The sequence below is a fragment of the Pituophis catenifer genome, unplaced genomic scaffold (genome assembly GCF_029215685.1).
Source record: "Pituophis catenifer annectens isolate HBS135680 unplaced genomic scaffold, rPitCat1.0.hap2 SCAF_3, whole genome shotgun sequence".
Taxonomy (NCBI): domain Eukaryota; kingdom Metazoa; phylum Chordata; class Lepidosauria; order Squamata; family Colubridae; genus Pituophis; species Pituophis catenifer.
Genome location: NW_027256883.1, coordinates 89446189 through 89472350, shown reverse-complemented (window position 1 = coordinate 89472350; position 26162 = coordinate 89446189). Strand labels below are relative to the sequence as shown.

The following is a 26162-nucleotide window of genomic DNA, read 5'->3' as shown; positions in this document are numbered from 1 at the left end:
GTATACACTCCAGCATTGGGAAAATCCTCTTATCTGACAGCAACTGAGAGAACTTTTTTTACACTTTATCTACCTACTCTGTGCTCTCTCCACGCCCCCTTTTGCACCCGAATCCCCAGTCTTGAACGAAGACACAAAAGGTGAACCACAACAAAATTTATTAACACAAAACAACCACAAGCCAACAAATTAAGAGGGAGGGAAATGGAGTGTATACGCAGCATTCCGAAAAAGGACATTCAGGTAAGTCAATGTCCATTTTCCAGAACGCTGCTACTACACTCCAGCATTGGGACATACCCAAGCCTAACTCCCAGGGTCGGGCAAAACACTAGCCTCATCAGTAGACCCAGACACCACTGCTTGTAACACCCGTCGCCCAAAGGACGCCTCAGCCGAGGCATAAGCATCAATCCTATAATGTCTTATGAATGGCGACAAAGAGGTCCAGGTAGCTGCCCTACAAATGTCCAATACAGAAGCCTGGGTAGCCCAGGCGGCCGAAGTAGCCGCACTCCGAGTCGAATGAGGCAAAATATTCCCAGGAACCGGGCGACACTGATTCTCATAAGCAGAAGCGATACAGGCCTTAATCCAACCACCAATCGTGGTCGACGACACTTTCTGACCCATGGATGCAGGATGGAACGAAACAAAAAGGGCTTCCGTCTTCCGGAACGACGCTGTCCTACGCATATAACATCTCAAGGCCCTGCGCATGTCCAGAGTATGCCAAAGAACCTCGCGGTGATGTCTCGGCGAGGGACAGAAATCCGGCAGAACTAACTCCTGCGCCCGGTGAAACCATGAATTAACTTTGGGCATGGGCAGGGTCCATCCGCAGGACCACCGTATTAGCATGAAAAATGCACAAGTCTTTCCTGACCGATAATGCAGCGAGCTCAGAAATGCGCCTAGCCGATGTGATCGCCAGCAGGAAAGCAACTTTGAACGACAAAAACTTAAGGGAGATGGAGCCAAGTGGCTCAAACGGGGACAACGTGAGGGCCTGCAAAACCAGAGATAAATCCCAAGAAGGATAACGATGAACCATAGGCGGTCTCAGGTTCGTAGCTCCATGAAGAAATCCCTTCACCCACGGATGATGAGACAAGGAGGTGTACGGTGGAAAGGATAACACAGTGGCCAAAGCCGCCACCTGACGCCTGAGAGTAGCACAAGACAAACCCCTTTCCAAGCCCGCTTGCAGAAAGATGAGGACATCCTGTATCGTCGCAGACGTAGGATCCACATGAGCAGTCGCACACCAACGGCAAAATGCTCTCCAGGAGGCTTCGTAGATCCTCGTTGTGGATGGCCGACGGGCCGATTGAATCGTACCAATCACCGTATCTGGCAATCGGCCTTTCTTCAGGATGACGCGCTCAAATGCCAAATGGCCAACTGCAGCCACTGGGGCTCAGGATGACGAATGGCTCCCTGACACAGCACTATCTGATGTGGAGGGATCACCCACGGGTCTGCCACTGAAAATTCCACAAGATCCGCGAACCACGGCCTGCGCGGCCAATGTGGTGCCACCAGTAACATCTCCGCCCTCTCCGCTATCATCTTCCGGACTACCTGCTGAATTAACGTGATGGGAGGGAAAGCGTATAGCAGACCCGCTGGCCAACGACACTGCAGAGTGTTTGTGTCTTCCGCCGCTGGAGCCGGATACCGAGTGATGAACCGGGGAAGCTGGGCGTTGGCCGGACAGGTCTACCAGCGGTCGTCCGAAGCGAAGAGAGATCTCCTGAAACAAACTGGGAAGCAGTTGCCATTCGGCCTGGTCGATCACTTCCCTGCTGAGCCAATCCGCCCTTGTGTTGGCCTTCCCCGAAATGTGATCTGCGAGAATTGACTCCAGATGTCTCTCTGCCCAATTGAACAGACGTACCGACTCGAGCATCAACGTCTGTGACCTCGTCCCCCCTTCCCGGTTTATGTGCGCTTTGGCAGATGTATTGTCCGTGAGTATCAGGACATGTCGACCCAAAACCATCATCCGGAAATGCAGGAGGGCGAGGCAAATGGCTCGAAGTTCCAAGAGGTTGATACTCTGTACACGTTCCTCTGGAGACCATTGTCCTTGGCCCACCTGGGCACCCAGGTGGGCTCCCCAGCCATGGAGACTGGCATCGGTGGTGATCACGACCCAGTCCAGTTCCAGAAAGGTGCACCTCCGCAGGATGGCCGGCAATCTCCACCAACGTAGTGACAGTCTGACTTGTGGAGGCACAAGGACTTTTCTTGGCGTGTTGGAACTGCCGGTCCTCTGGAACGGGAGGAGTAGCCATTGCAGCGGGCGGGAATGTCTGCGAGCCCACGGGACAATGCGGAAACACGAGACCATCTTCCCCAACAGTCTCGAAAGTGTCAAGAGAGGTACTTTCCTCTGGGCCAGGACTTGGTCTAAAAGTGACCTGATGCTCTCCACCCTTTCTGAGGACAGAAAAACCTGACCTTTCTCGGAGTCTATCAGGGTCCCGAGGTGTAAAATTGAGGTCATGGGGACGAGCTGGCTCTTGTCCAGGTTGACGGAGAAGCCGTGCTTCCGGAAGGCCGAAAGCACCCTGTCCCTGTCTCGCTCCGCTTGTACCCTGGATGAGGAAAGGATTAGAATGTCGTCCAGGTAACACAACACTCTCACCAGGACGGCGCTGAGAGATGCGGCCACCACTGCTACCAGCTTGGTGAAAGTCCTGGGAGCCGAAGAAAGACCGAACGGCATCGCACAGTACTGGTAATGCTTGCCCGCATACTCGAATCGCAGAAACTGCCGATGCGAAGGAAGCACTGGAACATGCAGGAAGGCCTCTCGTAAATCCACCGACTGCATCAGGTCCCCCTGACGAATTGATGCCAGAATGGACCGAAGAGAGTGCATCTTGAAACGACGGTAACGTACCGCTCGGTTCAAATCCTTGAGATTGAGAATACCTCTGACCCCGCCGGAATTTTTGGGGACCAAAAACAGGACCGAATAGAAACCGGTCCCCTGTTGGTCTAACGGAACCGGTTCTATTGCGTTGATCTCCAGCAGGTGTGCTATCTCCTCCACCATCAAGCTGCGCGACTCTGTCGACAGGGAAACTGGACACCGGATGAACCGTCGAGGAGGCCGATCTGTGAATTCGATCGCGAGTCCCTCCGAAATTGTGCGACGCACCCACTCGTCCGGGGTGGACCGGGCCCACTGATGACAAAAGGCCTGAAGACGTCCCCCCACTGGTCCCGGAGTCGGTGAGTCATTTGCCCCGTCTAAAGGGCCTGGATGTGGACCCACGATAGGGGCGCTTGGACGCGGTCTGAGGTCTGCCACGCTCTCTGAAACGCTGCCTGTCTGAGAAGCGGTCTGGAGTTTGGAACAACTGCCGGTAAGAAGTGGGGCCTCCCTGCCCCGAGTAAGAACGAAAGGGCTGACGCTGCGTGTATGGAGTATAACGCCTGTCCTGTCTGCGAAAGGATGGTGGCATAACTTTACGTTTGTCTTTGTCCTCAACAAGGACCGGCTCCAAAGCAGTGCCAAACAGGTTCGGGGCTTTATACGGGGCCGCCGCCAACTTCCATTTGGTTTTAACATCGGCCTTCCACGGCCGCAGTCAGAAAAGGCGTCGCGACGTAACAGATGTCGCCAACGCCCGTGATGCAAACTTGACAGAGTTCAATGAAGCGTCCGCCGAGTATTCTGTGGCAGCAATCTTATTAATATCGTGACGCAAACTGGTATCCTCTGGAGGGAGCCATTCCTGAAGTTGACGCAACCAGATCAAAGAGGCGCTATTGAAAAATGAAGTAGCCGTGGCAGTTCTAACAGTCCAGGCCACGGCCTGATGTGACCTACGAAATGCCAATTCAGTGCGTCTGTCCTCCGATTTTAGACCCTCCAGCGGGTCAGTTGAAACCATAGACTGAGAAGTGAGGGACGCCACCGGTGCATCCACTGTGGGCAAGTCCAACATGGCCTCAAGTTCGGGCGCCGCACAGAAAAGCTTCTTGTCTAAATTGCTTGGCGCAGTGGACGACCCCGGTTGGGCCCAAGGTGCCTGTAGAACATCCGCGAACAGTTGAGGGCACGGAATAAAATCCTTCTCCTGCTTGACTTGTTTAAATAAGGCATCATGAGGACCGGTCTCAGACGGGGTTGTCGGGGGTTGAGCCCCCACAGAACCCAAGTTAGTAGTCAAATGAGCCTTGTGCAGGAGAGACTTAAATAGTGCGGGACGAAACAAGCCCGTGAAGGCCGGAGTGTCAGGTACCAGTCCTTCATCCTCGGAGAATTCGAGTTCTTCAGGGCCCTCCTCGTCATGGCACGAACCCTCAGACGAAACAGACTCACGAGGGGAGGGGGAGCGAGCCCTGCAGGACCCCGAAGTGGTCAACGTGCCTGAAGATGTCCCCGCCGCGGACGTCTGGACCGCTGTTTGTGCTCCAGCCGCCATAATAGAAGCTAACGCCGTAGACAACATCGTCTGGAAGTCGAACTGTGAAGGAGGCGGAGGGTTGTCCGCTGATCGGAGGTCCGCGGCTGTGGGCGTGAAGGTGGCCGAAGGTTGGCGCCGAGGGGGAGGAAAGGCTTCCAAGCCCGCTACTGAAACATCAGGCATCAACTGGGACACGCCCTTCTGCCAAGCCAAGGAAGCGGATCGGGCCTCTCTTCGCTCCGAACCGTCGGGAACAGGAACAGACTGCTGGGCGGAACCCAAATCACAACTATATAATGAAGCTGACGCTTGCTTGGCTTTCTCACATTGTTTTTCTAACGCCTTGTGACGCCTGAGAGCATCCTTATCTGCCACAGCGGAGGTTTTAGAGTGGCGGGACTTGTGACCACTAGATGCAGAACGTTTGCCCGCCTGTTTCTTGCGGGACTTAGTAGATCTGACAGGGCTAACCTCCTGATCACTATCTGAGGAGGACGAACAGTCCCCCATGTCGAAATGCCCCGGGCGGGACCAAGTAGGCGGGTTAATGAATATTCATTGATTGATTGATTGATTTATAATGACAATAAATATGAAAAAATATGAATTAATTATTGATTGGTTGATTGCTTGCTTGCTTGCTTGCTTGATTAATTAATTGATCAATTGAATGAATGTTTGCTTGCTTGATGAATTGATAGATTGGTAGACTGATTGATTGATTGATCAAAAAAATTGATTAATAAATTGATTGAATGATTGATAGTCAGAAAATAACTGGGTAATGAACTGAACCCAACAAGTGGTGATGGCACTCCTGCCAAGCCAAATAAGAGGGCACCCTCACTCTCTGCCCAGGTCTGAGGGTAGGCCCTACACAGAGGGGCGACAAAGGGGTGAGCGATTACAATAAACGCCCCCCCCTTTTTTTTCCCACAGAGCTAATGTCCCGACCGGGACTGAAGCTCAGCAAGCAAGGTCCCAGAAAAGAGGCTGCGGCCCTTTAATTAGGGTCCGCGCTGCCCAAAGCAATCCAAAATGGCGGCCGCCCCTGCTCAAAATGGCGGCCGCGCGTTGGTGGCGTAGGAATAAAATGGCGGCCCGCCCTCGCTCTGTAGAATGACTGGGCGCTTTCCCCTGGCGCCGCTCGCACACGGACGCCACTCAGGGATGATGCCCTGGCCGGCTGCCTCACGGCGGGAGGGTAGCGAGCAACAGAAAGCCACGCCGCACCCCCCCCTTAGCCAACACTTACGGCGGTCGAGATGAATCCGATCAAGCTGAAAACCGCAGCGCCGCCCGCAGAAACCTGACGGGTCGGCCGCTGGACAAACCACGCCGCGATGTGAGGGGCGCCGGTAACCGCTCCTTGGAAACGTCCCCGCAGCGGCTCGAAGGTCTGAAACGGCGGTCGGGGAGCAATCCGCTCAGCCCCGACCTCACCAGCAGTGGGAATCCGGCCGGATCCGCCCCGAAGGGACAGAAGCCGGCGGCAGCTAGCACAGAGGCGCGAAAGCCGGCACGACCCAGCTCCCTGGGCACGAAACCGACGACCAGCTGACTGATTCACAGAAGAAAGAAAGCCTAATCCTGCCCGAAACCAAACAGAAACAAAAAAAAGGGGGCTAATCAAAAATAACCAAAAGGCCTACCGCAATACTCAGAGCACAGAGAAAACCCTCTCAGTCTGTCAGCAACTGAGAGAAAGACTGGGGATTCGGGTGCAAAAGGGGGCGTGGAGAGAGCACAGAGTAGGTAGATAAAGTGTAAAAAAAGTTCTCTCAGTTGCTGTCAGATAAGAGGATTTTCCCAATGCTGGAGTGTAGTAGCAGCGTTCTGGAAAATGTCACTGCTTTAGTTTTCATAATCTTCTTCACTGATTATGATTTGGGGACCAAGCAAACTCATTAATATTACAGCATCATGAAGTATGGAAATTTACTGAGTAAAACATAGGCATATAGATCTGTTTAATATACCATATTTTTCGGAGTATAAAACGCACTTCCCCCAAAAAAGTGAGTGGAAATGTGTGTCTTATACAGCGAGTGTTGCAAAAGCCACGCCCACCCGCCGGCCCCCACCCTTCGGCCACTGCCTCCTAGCAATTTGCCTCCTTGCAGCAAACAGCGTGGTCAGATTCAGCACAGCCTGATTTAGCACGAGCAGCTGATTGGTGGTTAGATGTGCCTCCTGGAATAACTCCTATCAGCTATTCCAGGCTGCGGGGATCACCGCCACCCATCGGCGCTGGTGCCGCCCATCACCGCTGCCACCTATCGCCGCCTCCGCATGCTCCATTTTTGGCCTCCGCACATCCCATTTTTGGCCTCCACGCATTCCATTTTCGGCCCGTTCCAGGCGGCAGATAGGCGGTGATCCCCACCACCTGGAACGAGCCAAAAATGGGGTGCATGAATCACTGCAACTGTTAAGTTACTAACAGTTAGTTGATAAGTGAATCTGGCTCCCCCACTGACTTTATCAGATGGTCGTGAAAGATGACGTGACCACAGGACACTGCAACCATCATAAATATGAGCCAGTAGCTAAGCATCTGAATTTTGATCAGGTGACTAAGGGGATGCTGCAATGGTTGTAAGTGTGAAAAACTATCATGTCATTTTTTTCAGTGCCATTATAACTTCAAAAGTCATTAAATGAACTATTGTAAGTCAAGGACGACCTATATGTCTTAGTTACTCATTCTTATGCTTACAAAATATGGAGAACAGTGGTGTATCTTTTTTAATTGCCCTATCAATTAGTTCTTCTGCTGTAAACTTTCATATTTTGAGAAAGAAGGCTGTTGTAATCACCAAATGCTCCTCATTGAAAAGAATTTGGTCCCATTTTAAGCATGAAGCATCTAGAATACCTATCTCACATCACTCAATATTCTGAGACATTAGGAACTGCAATTCATGCTCCAAAGAACAAGAAATTCATAGAGTTACTGTTTTAAATCACAGCAGATATTTTTGAGAACCATGACTATTCCACCGTTTCTTTGTGTTAATGCTTCCCTACTGAATGCCACAGATCAACAGTACCCTGTTTCCCCGAAAATAAGACATCCCCTGATAAAGCAATAAGGCCAAGCATTTATTTCAAGGTTCAAAAAAATATAAGACAAGGTCTTATTTTCAGGGAAACACGGTAGGAGTTAATACAATTTCAACAAGACTGGAGATCTGATCTAAAATAATATCCTGTGGTATTTCTCCACACATTTAAGATATTAAAATGCAGGTCTTTGTTGCAGGTAAATTCAAGATGAGAAGGATTTACTAAATCCAAGAGAATAGAAGGCAGCAGGTATTTTTATAGCAAATGATGCCCTGCTTCTCAGGTTCATAAACTTTCACCTACCTGCTTGCTTTGCTTCAGTGCAGGCTGCCTTCATTTCTTCTTTCAGCTCTTGGTTTTCATTGGCTATAGCTTCACCCACCATGACAAATTTTCCAACAGCTAGGTTAACCGCTTGGCCCACCTGTTGGACTGCTTTCAATGTCTTATACGACTTCTTTGGTTTATCCTTATGGTTAATCAGAGTTGTTATCTAAAAACAGAAACAGATGACAGCCAAAACCATGTATTAATCTGTATTCCATTCAAAACAATACCTGAATAAGAGATTGTGAAACCCCTTTCCTCTCACTTTCCTGTGTTTGGCCAGTGTTAGGGTGTGTTCTTCTTTTAATTTTATTTAAATGTTCCTTTTTAGTTCCTTTGAGGTCTTTTAATTTTTGTTATTTGAATAATGTATGCAATGTTTATACATCAAAATTCACTTTCTCGCCACCCTAATGCCTTTCCTTGTGTGAGGGAGTACAGAGAGTTCAGGCAGAACCCAGCTGACAGAAAAAAAAAATCAATCAACATTCAATTAAAATTCCAAGTCTGATAAGCAGAGCAGAAAGCAATATAAAACAAAATAAACCAAAATAAAAGTAATTGCTAAGTAAAAAGACATTTATAAAATGTGCTCGGGAGTACCTGTAAAAGGGTGCTTCTGTATTCGCATCTTAATTTCACCTCTACCCCCTTCCTGCCAGGTCTAAAATGATTGGTAAAATATACCTGCAGATGAACTTCCACAGACTGGCCACGGTCTTAATCTATTCTGAGTGCTAAACAGACAACATTTGGGGAAGGCAGATTTACATTAGGGACTATGTTATAGTGCTGCAGCATCTGCATTTGTGCCTTTCACTGATTTTAAGGGTTTATTCAACTTGATTTTCAGGATTAGACCGTGGCACAAATTTAGAACTAGCACAATTGATAAATGTCTGCTTCTACTGTGTTTCCCTGTCTTATATTTTTTTGAACCCTGAAATAAGCGCTTGGCCTTATTGCCATGCGCTCAAAAGCCCAATTGGGCTTATTATCAGGGGATGTCTTATTTTGGGGAAAACAGGGTACTAATATCTAGAATGTATAAAGTTGCAAGAATGAAAGTCAGGTCCAGTGACCAAGGACATAAAACGAAAGAAATACCAATGAGTACAGGAGTAAAACAGGATTGTGTAGTACCTCCAGCATGGTTTAATGTATACATGAATTCACTTGTGGCTAGTTTAAACAGCCTAGACTTTCATCCTCCTACACTGGGCTAATGGTGTATGAAATTACTATTCTATGGTAATGATGTGGTAGCTTTGTTCTAATCGTGATAAAATATTCCAAATCTAAAATATCTGTATTTTCCAAACTTCCCAAGATACAGAACTGCAAACAGGTGGGCACACCATCAAACAAATCAGAACTTTTAAATACTTAGATTTTCCAAACTTCTGGAGCCTAAAATGCCCTTTCTACATATCCCAAAGAGCAGAAATTGGACTCGGCTATATAAGCTTTCTATTTTACTCAAGATAAATAGTTCATTCCAACTGTTGTTAAATACTTTACAGTAAGGCTTGCACCAAATTATTGTGGTGGGTTCAACTGGATCAATACAGCAAAATAGCAATAAAAGAGAAAGTTCAATCCAGGGCTGTCAAACTCATCTGGCCCGTGAGGCAGCCATAGGTGCCCCATGGAAATGGCGAATGACTGGCCTGCAGTGCCTCTGCCAGTGAAAATGGAGCTTGGGAGGGTCGTGCTCAAGGGGAAGGGAGGGGAGGGGAGGGGGAGCATTTTCGCTGGCAGAGGGCTAGCAAAACAAACTAAAAGCAAAACAAAACAATGGAGAAATGTTTTGCATTTGAGCATCCAAGAAGGGACAGGAAAGGAGAAAGGAAAAAGGAAAGACAAATTAAAAGGAAAGATGGGAAGAGAGCAAGGAAGGAAAAAAGAAGGGAAGAAGGGAAGAAAGAAGGAAGGAGAAGGAAGAGAGAAGGAAAAAGAAGAAAAGGAAGGCAGGGAGGGAGGGAGGGAGGGAAGAAAGGAAGTCCTGCCTTAGCACTTGATCACCAGCTGATGGCAAGATTCCTCTGGAGGACAAGGATTTGGAGTTCTCCCTGGTGTAGCCTTCTTCCTTTGGAGACAATGAATCCCCCCCAGCCAGGGGTGAAATCCACTTACCTTTGCTACTGGTTTGCAAATGGGAGCGTGCTCATGCTTGCTTACACCTCTGCGCATGCGCAGGATCTTCAGAACAGGGGTGAAATGCTCCCGGTTCGGACCGGATCACCCGATCCGGTAGCGATGGAGGTGGGTGGTTTGGAGAACCGGTAGCAAAAATCCATGCCCAGCTGAGCCGCACAATCATCCGAGGCTTTTCTTTTACATTTAAAAGCATTTTTTCTACAACCTCTTCCGCTGAAAAAATGCTTTTAAAAGTAAAAAAAAACAAGCCTCTGATGATCGTGCCGCTCAGCTGGGATCGTCAAAGGCTTTTAAAAGCATTTTTTCTACAACCTCTTCAGAGATTGTAGAAAAAATGCTTTTAAAAGCCTCTGATGTTCCCAGCTGAGTTGCCTGATTGGCAGAGGCATTTAAAAGAAAAAAAGCCTCTGCCGATCAGGCAACTCAACTGGGATCGTCAGAGCCTTTTGAAAGCATTTTTTTACAACCTCTTTGCCGAAGAGGTTGTAGAAAAAATGGTTTTAAAAGTTAAAATAAAATTGGCCATGCCCACCCAGTTACATTACCCCCCACCAAGCCACACCCACAGAACGAGTAGTAACAAATTTTAGATTTCACCACTGCTTCAGAGCATCAAAAACAGGACTTGATGACGTCCGGGCGGGGCGTCCCACCTCCAGCGCTACCGGTTTGCCTAAGCTGGATAGAACCGGCTGCATTTCACCACTGCCCCCAGCCCTGCCCAGGGCCACCACAGGTTTCCCCAACACGAGTGATGTCGGGCTGGCCACACACACACACGGCCACATCCCCTGCCCCTCCCAGGTCAAACACAACCCTGATGCGGTCCTCAATGAAATCTAGTTTGACACCCCTGGTCCAATCCAAATTTTCAAGACAGATTTCCAGGTCTCTCACTGTGTCCCAAATATGGTGCTCTAGAAAAAAGCAGATCACTAGAATCTGGCCTTTGGATTATAATTGTAACTGCTGACTGAAATGATTACATGATCCAGTTGGGTTTGGCCTTTAATTATAGTAGACATTTTTTACTCCATCTAGTAAAAAAAACCCTATCCAGGTAATTATATTTCTACAGCTTTTCTTGGGATACCCTTTTTACCAATGGAGTTAGAACAAGCCAATTCAATTTTGAAACAAAGAAATTTAAACATAGAAGATCAATTGGATTATGCAGCTTGTCCCCATTATACATTTATTAACAACCTATTTACTACAAATCAGCCAGTGACCCAGACAACATCAGTTTCAAAATTCAGACAAGCATTATCCTTAACTCATTGCAAGGCACATTCCATGACAATCTTGAAAGGGTAATATTCTTATACCATACGAAACAAAGGTGGGGGTTATTTTGAGCATTTGTCATACTCGTCTTTTTCCCAAATTGAGACGTTTTTATTCTATTACATGCTAAATATTTCTTCTCCACCTTTATCTCTGTCTTCTGCTGCATAATTGTCCTGCTGTGCTACTTACTACGTCTATGAAACTTCTTCTGTTTTTAAAATATGTAAGAATATTTAATAATGCCATTCCCCCACTTTCCCATAATACGAAATTATACTGTTCAACTCCACTAACCCATTTTGCTGTAAGAAATATCAAACTAGGAATCTGGGGAAGCAAAACATTGTAAGAATGTCAGACTCAATGAGACAAATTACTGTGTCTCAAATGTATGGCATCCAGAATAACACAACAAGGTTGTCAAAAGTGAGCACAATACAGTGGCGTTCCTGAAGCTGTTAAGAACTGCCTCTGTGAATCTTCTGAGTGAGACACAGCCAGGACTCAGAGATAAAACTTCTCCAAAATCCTGATAATGGAAAACCAGACAAAATAGGAAACAATCTAGTTTTGGAAAGCTCTGTAGCAATCTCAACTAAAAACTAATATAAATACTGGGTGGATAAAAGAATTAGTCGCTTGTGGCTATGTAATGACTCTAAGATGATCCCTCTTTTTACTCCTCCCCCTGGCTCTGCTAGTCCTTCTCCTACAATAATCAAATGTGTGGAAACAACTAATGTAATCGAAATGTTTATAGAAAAAATAATGAAGCAGTGGAAGACAGACTTTGTGGTTGGAAATGAAAAAAACCATACCAACATTAGGAGAGGTAAATTCCAGAGTGACTCATTATCAACTCTTATTATGTGTCATTGCTATGATCCCACTTTCAGTGATTTTGAAAAAACAAATGTTGGCTATCAAATGCCAAAAAGTGCAAATAAAACCTTACAGTTGATTTATATGGATCACCTAAAAGTTTATTGAAAATCAAAACTTGAAATTAAGTCATTGACAAATATTGTAAGAATTTTTAGCACAGAATTTGGCCTAGAGAAACGTGCTACAGCAGCAATAAATCAGGGTAAAATCACAAACTTATATATTTGTCACCACATTTGTTAAAGCTATACTTTGAATTGAATTGATTAAATTTTTATACCGCCCTTCTCCCAGAGGGACTCAGGGCGGTGAACAGCCAGGATTAAAATACATACAATATGAAAATTAAAATAATTTAAAACATAATTAAATCCATTTGGCTTCCCCAATTTAAAACCCCTTACCCATAAAACAATTAAAAATTTTAAGCCAGCCCAGCTTGCTGAAAGAAGAAGGTCTTCAGAGCCTGGTGGAAAGTACGGAGGTCCGGGATCAATCGTATCCCTGGGGGTAGCTTGTTCCAGAGGGCGGGTGCCCCCACAGAAAAGGCTCTCCCCCTGAGGGTCGCCAGTCGACATTGCTTGATCGACGGCACTCTGAGGAGACCCTCTCTGTGGGAGCGTATTGGTCGGTGGGAGGTTGTCGGTGGCAGAAGGTGGTCTCGTAGGTACCTAGGCCCTAAGCCATGGAGCGCTTTGGGATTTGGGCAGGAAGACTGAAAGATCTTTGCTTTCTATATTCCTAAAGTGTGGCTGATTGAACCAGTTTGGTGTAGTGGTTAAGGCAAGAGGCTAGAAATTAGGAGACTACGAGTTCTAGTCCCACTTTAGGCATGAAATCAGCAGGGTGACCTTGGGCCAGTCACTCTTTCTCAGTATAGGAAGGCTGCAATGGCAAACCACCTCTGAAATCTTTCCAAGAAAACAACATGGTTGAAGAGACAAATCCTTAATGAAAAGGCTATACATTCCCCAAGAGGACACACTAGTTCAGAGGTCTTCAAACTTGGCAGCTTTAAGATTTGTGGACTTTAACTCCCAGAAGTTGAAGTCCACAAGTCTTAAAGCTACCAAGTTTGAAGACATCTTTTTTTTTTTTTTTAATTTGATTTATATGCCGCCCTTCTCCGGGGACTCAGGGTGGCTTACAATGCGTTAAGCAATAGCCTTCAAACTTTTGTATATTTATACAAAGCCCCCACAAACTGGGTCCTCAATTTACCTACCTTAGAAAGGATGGAAGGCTGAGTCAACCTTGAGCCTGGTGAGATTCGAACTTACAGTAATTGCAGACAGCTGGTGTTAATCACAATGCTATCAGTCTGCTGAGCCACCAGGCCCTTTGCACTAGTTCATGACAGGAGATTCAGTGTGACTGGTGGCAGCCTATTTATTGGAGAACCCTTGGAAGGAGGGGTTTGCCAATGAGATTTTTAATTATACCGTCTCTTTAATTGAAACAAAGACCATCCTTTAGGAATGTTGTTATCTGCCATAACATTTATCAATATTTTGCTGCCTCAAGCTGTTTTTAAATGCAAAAAGCTATCAAATTCATTGAAAGGTGTGGTAGATTCTTTCTGTAAAGTAATATTAAATAGGTATTACTGCCACAGGGAGAAAAATGTGCAGGCCTGAGGCATATGTTTTTATATGTTCCCTGGGACTCCCTCTAATATGATTGCAAAAATATATAGCAGTTCCCTTTTGGGAAGCAGATATAATTGTTCTGTGCATTTGGCCCCACCAAAAACTTAACTGCTGCCCTTGTCTCCAAAAGGTTGTCCATTCAATTTAAAACCCACCTTTCTACTCAGGGCCATAATTACAATAACCCTTACATTAACAGGGTTAATTATTTTTTAAGAAACATATCTGTAAATCTTGTTTAGACAAGTACAGAATTGGATTATTTTGTTTCAAATTATAAAGACACTCTCAAGACAATCCAATTTGGCTGACAACAATATGAAGATGCTTTGCTGTTATTTTCTGGACCCCCTCCCCCAACAAATACTCAGTCTCGCTTACAACTCTGGAAAATTGAAGCAGTCCTTCATTCAAATACTAACATGAGCTGATCAACTGAAATCAGGGAAGGTTGGCTAGTCTCTGGCACCTCTGGGGCACGTATTTATATTTAAGATGTTTTTCTGGAACAATGAGTAACAAAAGCAATCAGGGTACATTGTTTGCATTGAACTAAAAGTGGGCATGCTTGCCCCTAGCACCGGAACTTTCCATTTCATCTAATGACAATGGCCACTGCCTTAGAATTGGATCCTGTGATCATGCATTCGTTATCCTGAGGGTACTTATATTGTCCTTGAAAAGACGTTTGGACATGGGAGTTCAGTTTCACTAACCTCTTAAATCCTTCTTTCATCTTTTCTAAACAGCTCCAGTGAGAAATGAGCAATAGTGCATTGCTGATGCTTGCATTTATCTGTATTTATCTTTTCCTATTTCAGAGGGCTGTAGCCGAGTTTGTGCATTTGTTAGAAATAAGTGCAAGGCAACAACAGTATTATTAGAGTCAGTCTGTGTTATAAGGCAACATCTTGTTCAGCATGCCTATCTTCAAATGGGGACCAGCAAAATATCCTTCTATAACTCACAAACGCAACAATAATCTTTCATTATTTCTTGCCCCAAACAAGTAGAATTAGATTCATTAAAAGAACTTCATTTAAGAATTCATAACAGAAACTACTGATATACCTATAATCCAAAAATATGTCTATTGTTTTTTTAAAAAAGAAAAGCATTTAAATGTCCTATCAATGCTATTTTTGAGGCAATTACTTCCTAATGTGTTTCACGGATATTAAAACAATTACGCAAAACAATCTCCTCATGGACAATATAATAATAATACTAAATGCAACAAGTGGACATTATACTTTACATATATACATTTTTAATTATTTCTGTTTATAATGAACTGGGGCTGAATTTCAGCATAATCGAATTCAGCATTCAATAAAAGCTTATCTGAGATTACGTTCTCTCTTTTTCACATTCATACACACATAGACTTACTTCATTATTTTTACAAATCACCTGACCTGTTTTTAATCACATATTCTGTCCATGGACCTGAAAAAAAAAAGATTTCTTGGTGCTCATAACTGAAACCCAAGTTACATTATAGACACAGTGAATCAAATTATGCCTGAAGCGCCCACTTTCAAAAACATATATATTATGCATAACAGCCATTTGAAAGATGTGGCAAATTCAATTTCTGAATAGAGTCAAAGTTCACCAGAGTTCCATTCTTCATTATCCTCCAAGGAATGTGTCAATCAACAGGTAAAATGTTATCTTCACAAAATTTACATCTATAAGTTACATTTCCTTTTTTCTAAAATACTAATTCTTTAGATATATAAAGAACTGCCAAGTACCAAATTATTTTATGTATCAAAACTGAACAGAGCTCATAGTTCTCCTATTTAAAAACCAATGGCTATGCTTCCTAGCCTTATTCATTTCACATTACAGTTTTAGTCACAGAAGATATTTTTTCTTGCTACTCTCTTTGAAAATTATCCAGCATTTTAGAGTAAATCTATATCTGCTAAATCAGTAAATTTAAATGTACTTTCTCCCCTTAAACTTGCAGTTAATCCAGTCTGATTCTATATTGCTATCAGGATACATAGAACACTTATTTTTCCCTCAAAATGCTGCATTGAATTTGAAACTATGCAGTTCTTCCAAAGAATAATATACAATACAAATTTGGAATTACTAAGGCACTGGATTTAGTTCTTAATCAACATGCTGATGGGTCAGGTAGATTTCTTTAAGCTCGCTGAGTTATTTTAAAATGTATTAATTGCAGAACCCAGAAGTCCACCAAGTACAGAATGATAGTTTGGTAGAAAGTAGAAGAACATAAAATGAATTCATTTTATAATTTTTCACATATATATTCTATCCTATATATCCTATCCAATTGCTTGTTTTTTGCCGCTATTAGCCATCCTGTTGTTATTATTACAAGAAAATCAAAACCTATTGCTACCTACTACAAATTATCCATAATCTTATTAGTATTGGTAATAGTACGGTAGTAGCTGTCTTTCTTCTGCTTGGTGACCTTAGAAATGGACTTTGATACATAACTGAATGGAAAACCATCTGCCTCTTTTAAAGTTTCAAGTTTCCATAAAAATACAGATGTCACTTGTTATTTTCTGGCAACACCTAACCAAATGTGCCCAGATCATCATTTTAATAAGGAACACTGTGCCTCAAAACCAAAAGTTCTATCTAATTAGATAAAATGCATTTTAATTGTTTTTTAATTTGGAGTTGTATTGTTTTTGTTTTTTCTTCCTTTAGCCTGTTTCCCTAACAAACTGCTTTTTTATTCTTTGACAATTTGCTCTGTCATTTTAAAAGTTCATTTATCACACAGAAAACCTTTTCTTTCTTGGCTTCATTATTGTCAAATTATCCCTTCTATTCTCCTCTATTTTACAAACAAGTTTTGTATCTTCTAGACCCGTGATGGCGAACCTATGGCACGCGTGCCACAGGTGGCACGCGGAGCCATATCGGTGGGCACACAAGTTCAGCTCCAGCGCACATGCATGCGCTGTCCAGCTAATTTTCAGGCCTTCTGGGCCTACCAAAAGACGGGAAACATGCTGTTTCTGGCCTCCGGAGGGCCCCCAGGGGGTGGGGAAGGCCGTTTTCATCCTTCCCAGGCTCCTAGAAAGCCTCTGGAGCCTGGGGAGGGCGAAAAACGGGCCTACCGGGCCCACCATGCCATCACATGCCAAAAGTGGGGGACCACGGGGTGGTTGTGCACGGGGGGTGGGCGCATAGAATTATGGGTGTGGGCACGTGTTCACACAACCCCCCGCACTCCCCCCACTTTTGGCACGCGATGGCAAAAAGGTTAGCCATCACTGTTCTAGACTCTAAGCAAATTCTCCCCGCCCACCCCCACCCCGGGTTTGGGCTGACAGGAGAAAACTCCACCAGACTTATAGACTGTAAGTAAATCAGGAAGTTTGATGTGATTAGTGGAAACCTGTTACGATTATTTTTGAGGAAGAACTTGTAAAATAAGATACTAAACTTGAAAGTCATCCCTCTTCCCTTGTCTCTAACAAGAAACTACTTCAAATTAGCAAGAACTATTTCAGATCTCTAGAAGAAATATTTATACTATAATAGTCTTCTACTTACAATCAAAATTGGGATCAGAATATTGGTTATAAGTCATGTAAATCGAGGCACCCACATAATTAGACCCAAATAGTCACATAATTGTGACTATTTTTACAGCAGTGCAAAGCAAATCATGCAATTGTAACTGTGATGGCATTCTCTTGAATGGTGGTTTTTTTTTGCCAGAAACCAGCAAAAAAGTTGCAAATCACAGTCATGTGACCATGGGATGCAGCAACAAGTTGGAAATGTGATTCAGTTGCCAAATGTCAGAAATATGATCAAATGGAAGTACCGCATGAGCTGTAAAGCACCTTTTCTGTGGGCAGTGTAACTCTGAATGGTGACAAGTCATAAGTTGAGTACCACCTGTAAACCCATTTAAAACCAATCATTCTATTCAGAAAGCTAAGGGATTCCTAACTGTAAAAACAGCCACAATAAATTTAGCCATAACTAGAGACAAATCATAGATAATATCCAACACAGATCAGCTGGCAACCTGTACAACTGGAAAACTAATTCCAATATGTAATCAACATAACTAATGGAAGATAACAAAGTTCAAGTTCTTTTAAAAGAAAAGCTCTGAATTACTAACTGTAAGCACTTGATTGAACCTGTTTCATTCTAGAATAAACCACATGTCAACAGAACTACCCTATGTCAAATTATACTAGGTTCCCCTCACTTGTAAGGACATGCTTAGCTTGAAGTATTCCCAATGGAAAGTATTTCACTGGTACTGCCTATATAAAGAAGCATGCAGTAAAGAATCACGAAATCATAACCTGATCATGGATCTTTGTTTGTTGAAATGTTTTTTATCAAGTCCCCTTCGGTTGCAGCAACGATTTTACGTTGACATGAGCAAAAGCTAGTTTATGTATTCTTTTATATTTACCACCTATAATCTAATTTAGAAATTTTCCTAATTACTTCTAAGAAGAATGAAATGTGTAAATCAATATTCTTTCTCTCTCTCTCTCTATATATATATATATAATATGGCCTGAAGGCTTTTTGTCAAAAAACAGTCCCCAAAAATCAATGGCCTCAGAAGGCTCAATTATCTTACCACTCCAGTTGACCGTTGCACCCAGCATGTCTTCTGATACTTCTATAAGTCGGAGGTCCTGGTCTACCTTCCAACTGGGCAGGCAGCCTGAAGGATCCTCTCCACACCGCTTATACCAGACACTGCTCAGGGTCTGCACTCCTTCCTGGGCAGGCAGCCCAGAGAGCCTCCTCTCCTGCATGCTTCCAGCCAGCAAGCACTTCAATCAGGCCTAATTCTCAAACTGTAGCTTGTGCTGGCTCTGTTATACTCCGCAGCTCGAAAAAACACCGTTTTGCCGCTGGAGCACTTCATCCGAGTAGCAGGCTCAAGCCACAGCTCTTCACGCTACTCACACTTTATCCTGGCACCTGGCAGCTCAGTTTAACAGATCGCTGCTCTTTTGGTGCCAAAATGCCTTCCGAAGTCAACCAGAAATTTAAAATGGTCGTCGGCTGCAAATGTAGCTCCCATGCTCTGAAAAACAAACTCTCTGTCTCTCCTGAAGCTGCGATTTTCAGCAGCTCAGCCAGCAGCTCTTTAAGCCATTCCTGCATCGGGGTAGCAGGCTCAAGCCAGGGCCCTTCACACTATCCACGACAATGGCTCCTGCAGTTAGTGGTGTATTTTTTACTCACCACCACTTTTCTGCTTGCCAATCTCCTTAGCTGACAGCGGGCTCAAACCAATGGCTCTTCACGCTGTAATCCTGAAGCTCTCTAGCTGTTCTCTGAAAGAAAAAACCTGATTTCTAGTCAGCTCTAAGAGCTCTCCCAGACACGTCTAATCGAGCTTTAGACTGAGTCAAAACTGGGGACTGGGGACAGAAGGCATGTCTTCAGTTTGAACTGAGTCTAAAGAGCTACAAGACAAGAGTCAACCCATGCCTGGAGTCTATTGACACCACTCTGGAAAACAACTCAGAATGGACTCTAAATTTGTGCCCTCAGCAAGTAAGGGATCTTCAAGCTGGAAAGGTAAATCCAACAATGGAGAGAGAAAGAGAAAGATGGCGAGAAAGAGGGAGAGAGGAATGGGAGAGACCCACCCATATTTCCAGAGTTGTCACAAAATACATGGATCACACGAGGTCATGACTTCCTCCAGCTTCAACAGAGCAATCTGAACACTAAATCAGAGGGAATCTGGATCCTGGGATTATTACACGTATCCAACATATAAATGGAAGGTGGTGCCATTTCTTTCATCTGAAACAGTCCTTAAAAATCTATCTGTGACATTGATTTAAATGGTAAGATCTTTACTTACTTTAAAATGCTTATAAAGCATTAGCTTTTATGATACATTGATCTTTAATTGAATCAATTCTTCATTCAAGCCACAAAGTATGGTACTTCCTATGCTCTTGGTTTGCACCTGAAAGCCTAACAGAGCCATTGTTGGCAAGTGGTTCTTTTCATCAAATGATTCAAACATTTTTCTCCATGTGTATTTTGCATGGTTGTGGCATACGTTTTAATTTTAATTTTAATAATTCAAGACCTTTGAGCTGAGAGACTTCAAGATTATCAAGCTTCCCATTTACATACAGAAAATGTTTCCTTCAGATAGTTTTCCCATGAAGGATTTCCAGGAAAAGCATGATAAACTTGGTGAGACATCTGAGTCGGTGTGGGAGTTCATGGCCTCCATGACGGCCATGGACCTAACTCAGATTGTACAGGGCCCAACTCATATTGGAGGACACACACTCGACCTGATTTTTCTCTCTGGACAGTGGATAAATGATTTTGGGGAGGGGACTTTATCTATCGACCCTCTGTCATGGACCGATCATTCCCTCCTCAGGCTGGACTTTCCCACCGCCATCCCCCACCGCAGGGGTGCGGAACCAGCAAGATGGTTCCGCCCCAGGCGCCTGATGGAACCCAAAAGGTTCCTGAGGGAGCTTGGGTCATTTCCCACCTCCTTAGCCCACGATTCACCCGAGGCCCTTGTGGCAGCCTGGGAATAGGCTGCAGTGGGGGCCCTGGATCGAATCGCGCCTTTGCGGCCTCTGATCCGACGCAGATCCCGGGCGGCTCCATGGTTCACCGCAGAGCTCAAGAAAATGAAGCATTGGAAAAGACGCCTGGAGAGTGGTTGGAGGTCCTCCTGATCCAAACACAACTAAGAACCTATATTAGGTCTTATCTTGTGGCGATGGAAGTAGCGAAACGTAATTATTTCGCCACTCTCATTACATCTGCAGAAAACCGCCCAACAGCTCTGTTTAGAGTGACCCGCTCCCTCCTTAATCAGGGAGTGAGGGAGGACCCCTTGCAGGGCCGAGCTGAGGATTTTGCAGTTTCTGCAAAATAAAATCACTCAGATTCGGACCGGGTTGGACTCCGACTGGACAGAGTCTGCTGAGGAGACTGGGGCTAGTCTTGATGGGGACATCTGGGTTGAGTTTGAGCCTGTTTTGTTGGATGATGTGGACAGGATTATGGGTAGCTGGGGTCCTCCACGTATTTATTGGACCCTTGTCCCTCCTGGCTAGTTTCGGCAGCCAGAGAGGTGACTGGAGACTGGATCCAGGCTGTTGTCAACGCTTCGTTAAAGGAAGAGGTCTTCCCCGCTGCACTTAAAGAGGCGGTGGTTCGACCCCTCCTTAAGAAGCCTAGCCTGGATCCTGATGTTCTTAACAACTATCGTCTAGTCTCCAACCTTCGCTTTTTAGCGAAGGTTGTTGAGTCCGTGGTGGCGCAGCAATTCCCTCAATTCCTGGAGGAAACAGACTACCTCGATCCTTACCAATCTGGTTTCAGGCGTGGTCACAGCACGGAAATGGCATTGGTCGCCCTAGTAAATGATCTCTGGCGGGCCAGGGATGGGGGTTGTTCCTCCATCCTGGTCCTTCTTGACCTCTCAGCGGCTTTCGATACCATCGACCATGGTATCCTGCTGCAGCGGCTCAGGGGGATAGAGATAGGAGGCACTGTTTTACAATGGTTCTCCTCCTACCTCTCTGGTCGCTTGCAGGCTGTTTGGTCAGGGGGTCGGGATCCTCCCAGAGGCCCCTCACTTGTGGGGTGCCTCAGGGATCGGTTCTCTCCCCTCTGCTCTTTAACATCTACATGAAACCGCTGGGTGAGATTATTCGTGGTTTTGGGGTGAGGTATCATCAATATGCTGATGATACCCAGCTTTACATCTCCACCCCTGACCACCCTAGGGATGCCCTTTCCGTGATATCCCACTGCCTGGAAGCGGTGCGGGTCTGGATGGGGAGGAACAGACTCAGACTCAACCCTTCCAAGACTGAGTGGCTGTGGATGCCAGCATCCCGGGATCTGGAGGTTCCATCTTTAGTGATCGGGGGAGACCCTTACTCCCTCCGATAAGGTCCGCAACTTGGGGGTCCTCCTGGATTCTCGGTTGTCCTTGGATGATCATCTGACGGCCGTAACCAGGGGGGCCTTCGCACAGGTGCGTCTTGTGCGCCAGTTGCGCCCTTTTCTAGACCGGGATGCCCTCGCCACGGTCACTCACGCCCTCGTTACCTCTAGGTTGGACTACTGTAACATCCTCTACATGGGGCTGCCCTTGGGATGCGTCCGGAGGCTCCAGCTAGTCCAGAATGCAGCCACGCAGGTAATTACGGGGGCTTCTCGATACTCCCATGTAACACCTCTCCTGCATGAGCTGCACTGGCTGCTGGTGGCGTTCCGGATTTGTTTCAAGTTGCTGGTGCTTACCTATAAAGCCCTTCATGGCTTAGGCCCGGGGTACTTGCACGACCATCTCCTGCCGCTCTCCCATTGTCCCATGCGCTCTCACAGAGTGGGCCTCCTCAGGGTGCCGTCGGCCAAACAATGTCGTCTGACGGCCCCCAGGAGGAGAGCGTTCTCTGTGGGAGCCCTGAACCTCTGGAATGGATTGCCCACCGAGCTCAGGACAGCCCCCGACCTCCTTTCCTTCCGTCGCGAGCTGAAGACATGGCTCTTCCATCAACTTAACTGATCCGTTTGGGTGTACACTGTTATAATTTTAAACTATTTTAATTGGGGTGTTGATTTTAATTTTATTTTGTTGTGATTTGTATTGGAAATTGTCATTTTGTAAGCCGCCTTGAGTCCCTCGGGAGAAAGGCGGCATATAAATCGCAATAATAAATAAATAAACTAAACATGTTACCAAATAATTGGAGATGCATGGCAAAGGCTGAAAAACCTTTAAGTAGATAGCCTGGACAAGGACAGGAGATTACCCACATGGTTCTGAATGGTTGCTCCTCATAAGGAGACCTTAGGACAGCTTTAAGAATTTGGGAATAATTAAAGAAAGTAACTATCTTTACATAAGAACCAAATTGTTTTGTCTACCTTATAACTGAGATCTGGAATTTTATGGTTTCAGAAATTGGATCTAGATGATAATGTCTGGATTTACAAAAGGGGTTTACTAAAGCTTTTGGGATAGGAAACAGAAAAACTGAAGAGAAAACATCTGAATGGAAAATCAAGAGTTAGAAGCAAAAGAAAGGAATATACAGTTGGTTGGTTTGACCAAGGTTAAAATAACTCATGGTCCTATAAAAGCTCAGGCAAACTTTTATGGACTTTTTTTACTGACACCAGGATTAAAAACTTGATGATTTGTGGATTTGCACATAAATAAAGAATGTGTTATGGATAGAAGAGGGGGTGAAGAATTATTAAATTTGTTTATACTTGTGATGAAGATCAGAAGCCACTTTTTATGTTTCTTTTTCTTTATCTTTCTTTGCACTTTTTATTCCTTCTATTTCTCTTTTGTCAACTTTAGTTTCTATATGCATTTACTATTGCAATGAGAATTTTCAATATAATTTTGGCTCTAGTGGTTCCCACAGAGATCACTACATGGAGAACAGTACAGTGTTGTAATAGAAATACTGTACTGACAACCTGTGGATAACTATTCAAGTGTTACATTTTTCAGCAAGTGTTTTAAGTGTTAAATTATTTGCAACAATCTGCAAGTTCTATTTTGCAGATCTGACCAGTCAGGAGATTGTTCCAATAGAGATTTGATCTTCAAGCTATGTCTCACAGTCAAGAAATTAAAGCTGAATAGAGATTAGATATTTCAGTAAAACAATTATTCAAAACATAACTCAAGATCAACCATGAAGTAACTACAGGAATATCCTACACAGTTCCCAGTCTTGAATATAATTGAAAATCTGTAGGGAGATTCCAGATATTCTGTGCATATAGAGATCTAAGAACATTTTTCATTTCTTTTCTTTATTACTTACATTTCTATGCCACTCCATTATAAATGGTTCTGAACAGCCTAGTATATAAACCAGCATTTTTAAAAATGCCACCATTTTTATATATGAACTAGATGTGCTTTGCAAGGAAAGGGGGAAAATCCAAAACCAAAAATAAGCTCTTAGTTGGCAAGCTGAAATATTTGGAAGCTGTTATTTTTGCCAAAGAAGGTGTTACAAAGCACTGACCAGAAGGATATCCAAATTTCTGCGCCTGCCATATTCAGTGTGTTTTATTCTTTTGAATCTGTAAACAAGTACACATAAATGTCAAATATACATTCAAATTTGGAGAAAGATATTATATTTAGCTTTGTACTTTTAGGTTACATATTGAATCATTAATAAGAGCATAGACAATATCATTAAAAAAACTATCAAGACACAGCAAAAGACTACCACTCTTTTAAGCAAATAAGTTTTTAAAATGTTCTCAAGTGCAGTATAAAGTCACAATATATTTAGTGATACGGTTTCCTGTAGAAAAGCTCCTGAAAAGGGTAGATTGATTTCGAAGTATCATACAACGCTAAATAATTGTATGATACTTGGCATTCCATGGCTAATGTAGGCTGGTTCTCACATAAGGCTAACACACAATACAGCATTATATGCCTAAACAGGAAGGAACACACATAATGCTTGGCACTCTATCCCACCCACCTTTCCTCTCCTCCCATGCAACTGGGAGAGGGATAAACTAGAACTGAGTAGTTTATTTGCAGATTCCTGGTTTGCTTTTTTATATGCAGATTGCAAATTATGATTTTGAAATAGTATCCTTTGCTCAATAAATCATCCATGGAAATCTTTTTTATGATTTATCAAACTAAAGAGTTTATAGTTTCACTTTCCAACATTGGTTTACCCAAAATCACAAGCCAAGAATCTGCAGAACTGAAATGAAATCTGCTTTAGTTTGACCGTTGAAATAAATTCCTTTTGTCAGAATAAAAAGGGGGGAGGAATGTTCAAATCAAGAGACAGCAGAGCCCTTGAGCTCAACATTTCATGCAAGCACATAACACTTGTTCAAGGAAACTAAATCATGGCTTAGAATCCATTTAGGATTTATGTGCTCACACACACCTAGGAATCTTTGGAATTTCGCTACATGTTAATTCTTGATTCTCTTTATAAAGATGGTTTAGAAATGATCCTTCTCGTATACAGTATAAAGAAAAAAAAGCTATTATTTTAATCCACAATATTTAGATGTTTAGCCTATACTTTTTCCTTAGAAAGACAGAAAGCCTGTAATGCAGTATGTCCAAATTGATAATTTAATTTTAACTACATCTCATTATACTTCACCCTTGGCATTCAAACATCAGGAGCTTATTCCTCAAATAGTCTTTACAAGTTCTTCAAGGGATATTAATATTCCCAAGAGTTAAATCTGCTGCTCAGCTGCATACCTAAAATATTAAGCCTATGTTAAAAATCAAGGAAATGTTTAGTTAATCTGAGCACATTAAACAAGAGAAACAAAACAACTTCAGTCACTTAGCACTCTGCTACTATCCATGTTAATATATTAAGGAGAATGTTTAATATGGAATGCCATAAATCTTTATGCTAAAAATGTTCATATGGGAAAGTATTTGCATAATATTCAAAACCTGCAAATCTGAACACAGGCTGCCTGCATTCCTCTGAAGACATTGAAAATTTGAACAGTGAATAGGACCACATATAACTTTATACATATCATTCATATTTACACTAATCTATCTTCATTTCCACAGTTTGGCTCAGTGGAAGTAGGAATATGAAGTCTATGACACTGCTTCATACACATAGTTTCTTTATTAGATCATTTCAATCACATGATTCCCAAGGCTTAACATATCCAGAAACCATTTCTTTTCTGGCTGGATAGGGTCGCATGGGGAAAGTGATTTACCTCTTTCTAAACTTGGCTGGTGGAACAAAGTGCTCTTAGAGGGATGGGAAGATCAAGCTCACTTCAGCTGCCCCTTTTCTAGTCAATGGATGAGGGTCACACTGGACTTCTTTTGCCTTTTCTTTGCCTCCAGGGAAGCTGGAGATGCTACCTGGTCCTGAGTCAGAAGCAGAAGTCAAGTATGTATGCTTGATAGTATGTATGCCTTCTGCTCATCTACCGTGTTTCCCCGAAAATAAGACATGTCCAGATAAAAAGCCCAATCAGGCTTTTCACCACATGCGGTAATATAAGCCCCCCCTGCAAAACAACCTCCCCACTAACTACTTACACACATGCGTAGCCAGTCCCGCCATTTCCTCTGGTTGCTTGCCGCCCAACCAAAATGAGTTAAGGAGGCGAGGCCGGAAGGGAGGGGGAGGGACATGCCCTCCCCTTCCTGTTCTTCGTGCAGGCTGAGCAGCCCAACACGTCCTGTCCCACCCCAATGGCAACAGCAGCCTGGCTGCTTCTCTTCCCCGCTGTCTCTTTATTGAGAAGGGTGGCAGGTGGGGCAGGGGAGAAGCAAGACACATGGAGCGAGATGTGG

At 44.0% G+C, this 26162-nt stretch overlaps 1 protein-coding gene across 1 annotated transcript in view; it reads right to left on the bottom strand.

Moving 5' to 3' along the window:
- Window positions 1-26162, bottom strand: part of CTNNAL1 (catenin alpha like 1) — a 68071-nt gene that overhangs the window by 30956 nt on the left and 10953 nt on the right. Inside the window, exon 2 of the mRNA XM_070939100.1 lies at window positions 7800-7989. Coding sequence (XP_070795201.1) covers window positions 7800-7989 — 190 coding nt within the window. The remainder of the gene's footprint in view (window positions 1-7799; window positions 7990-26162) is intronic.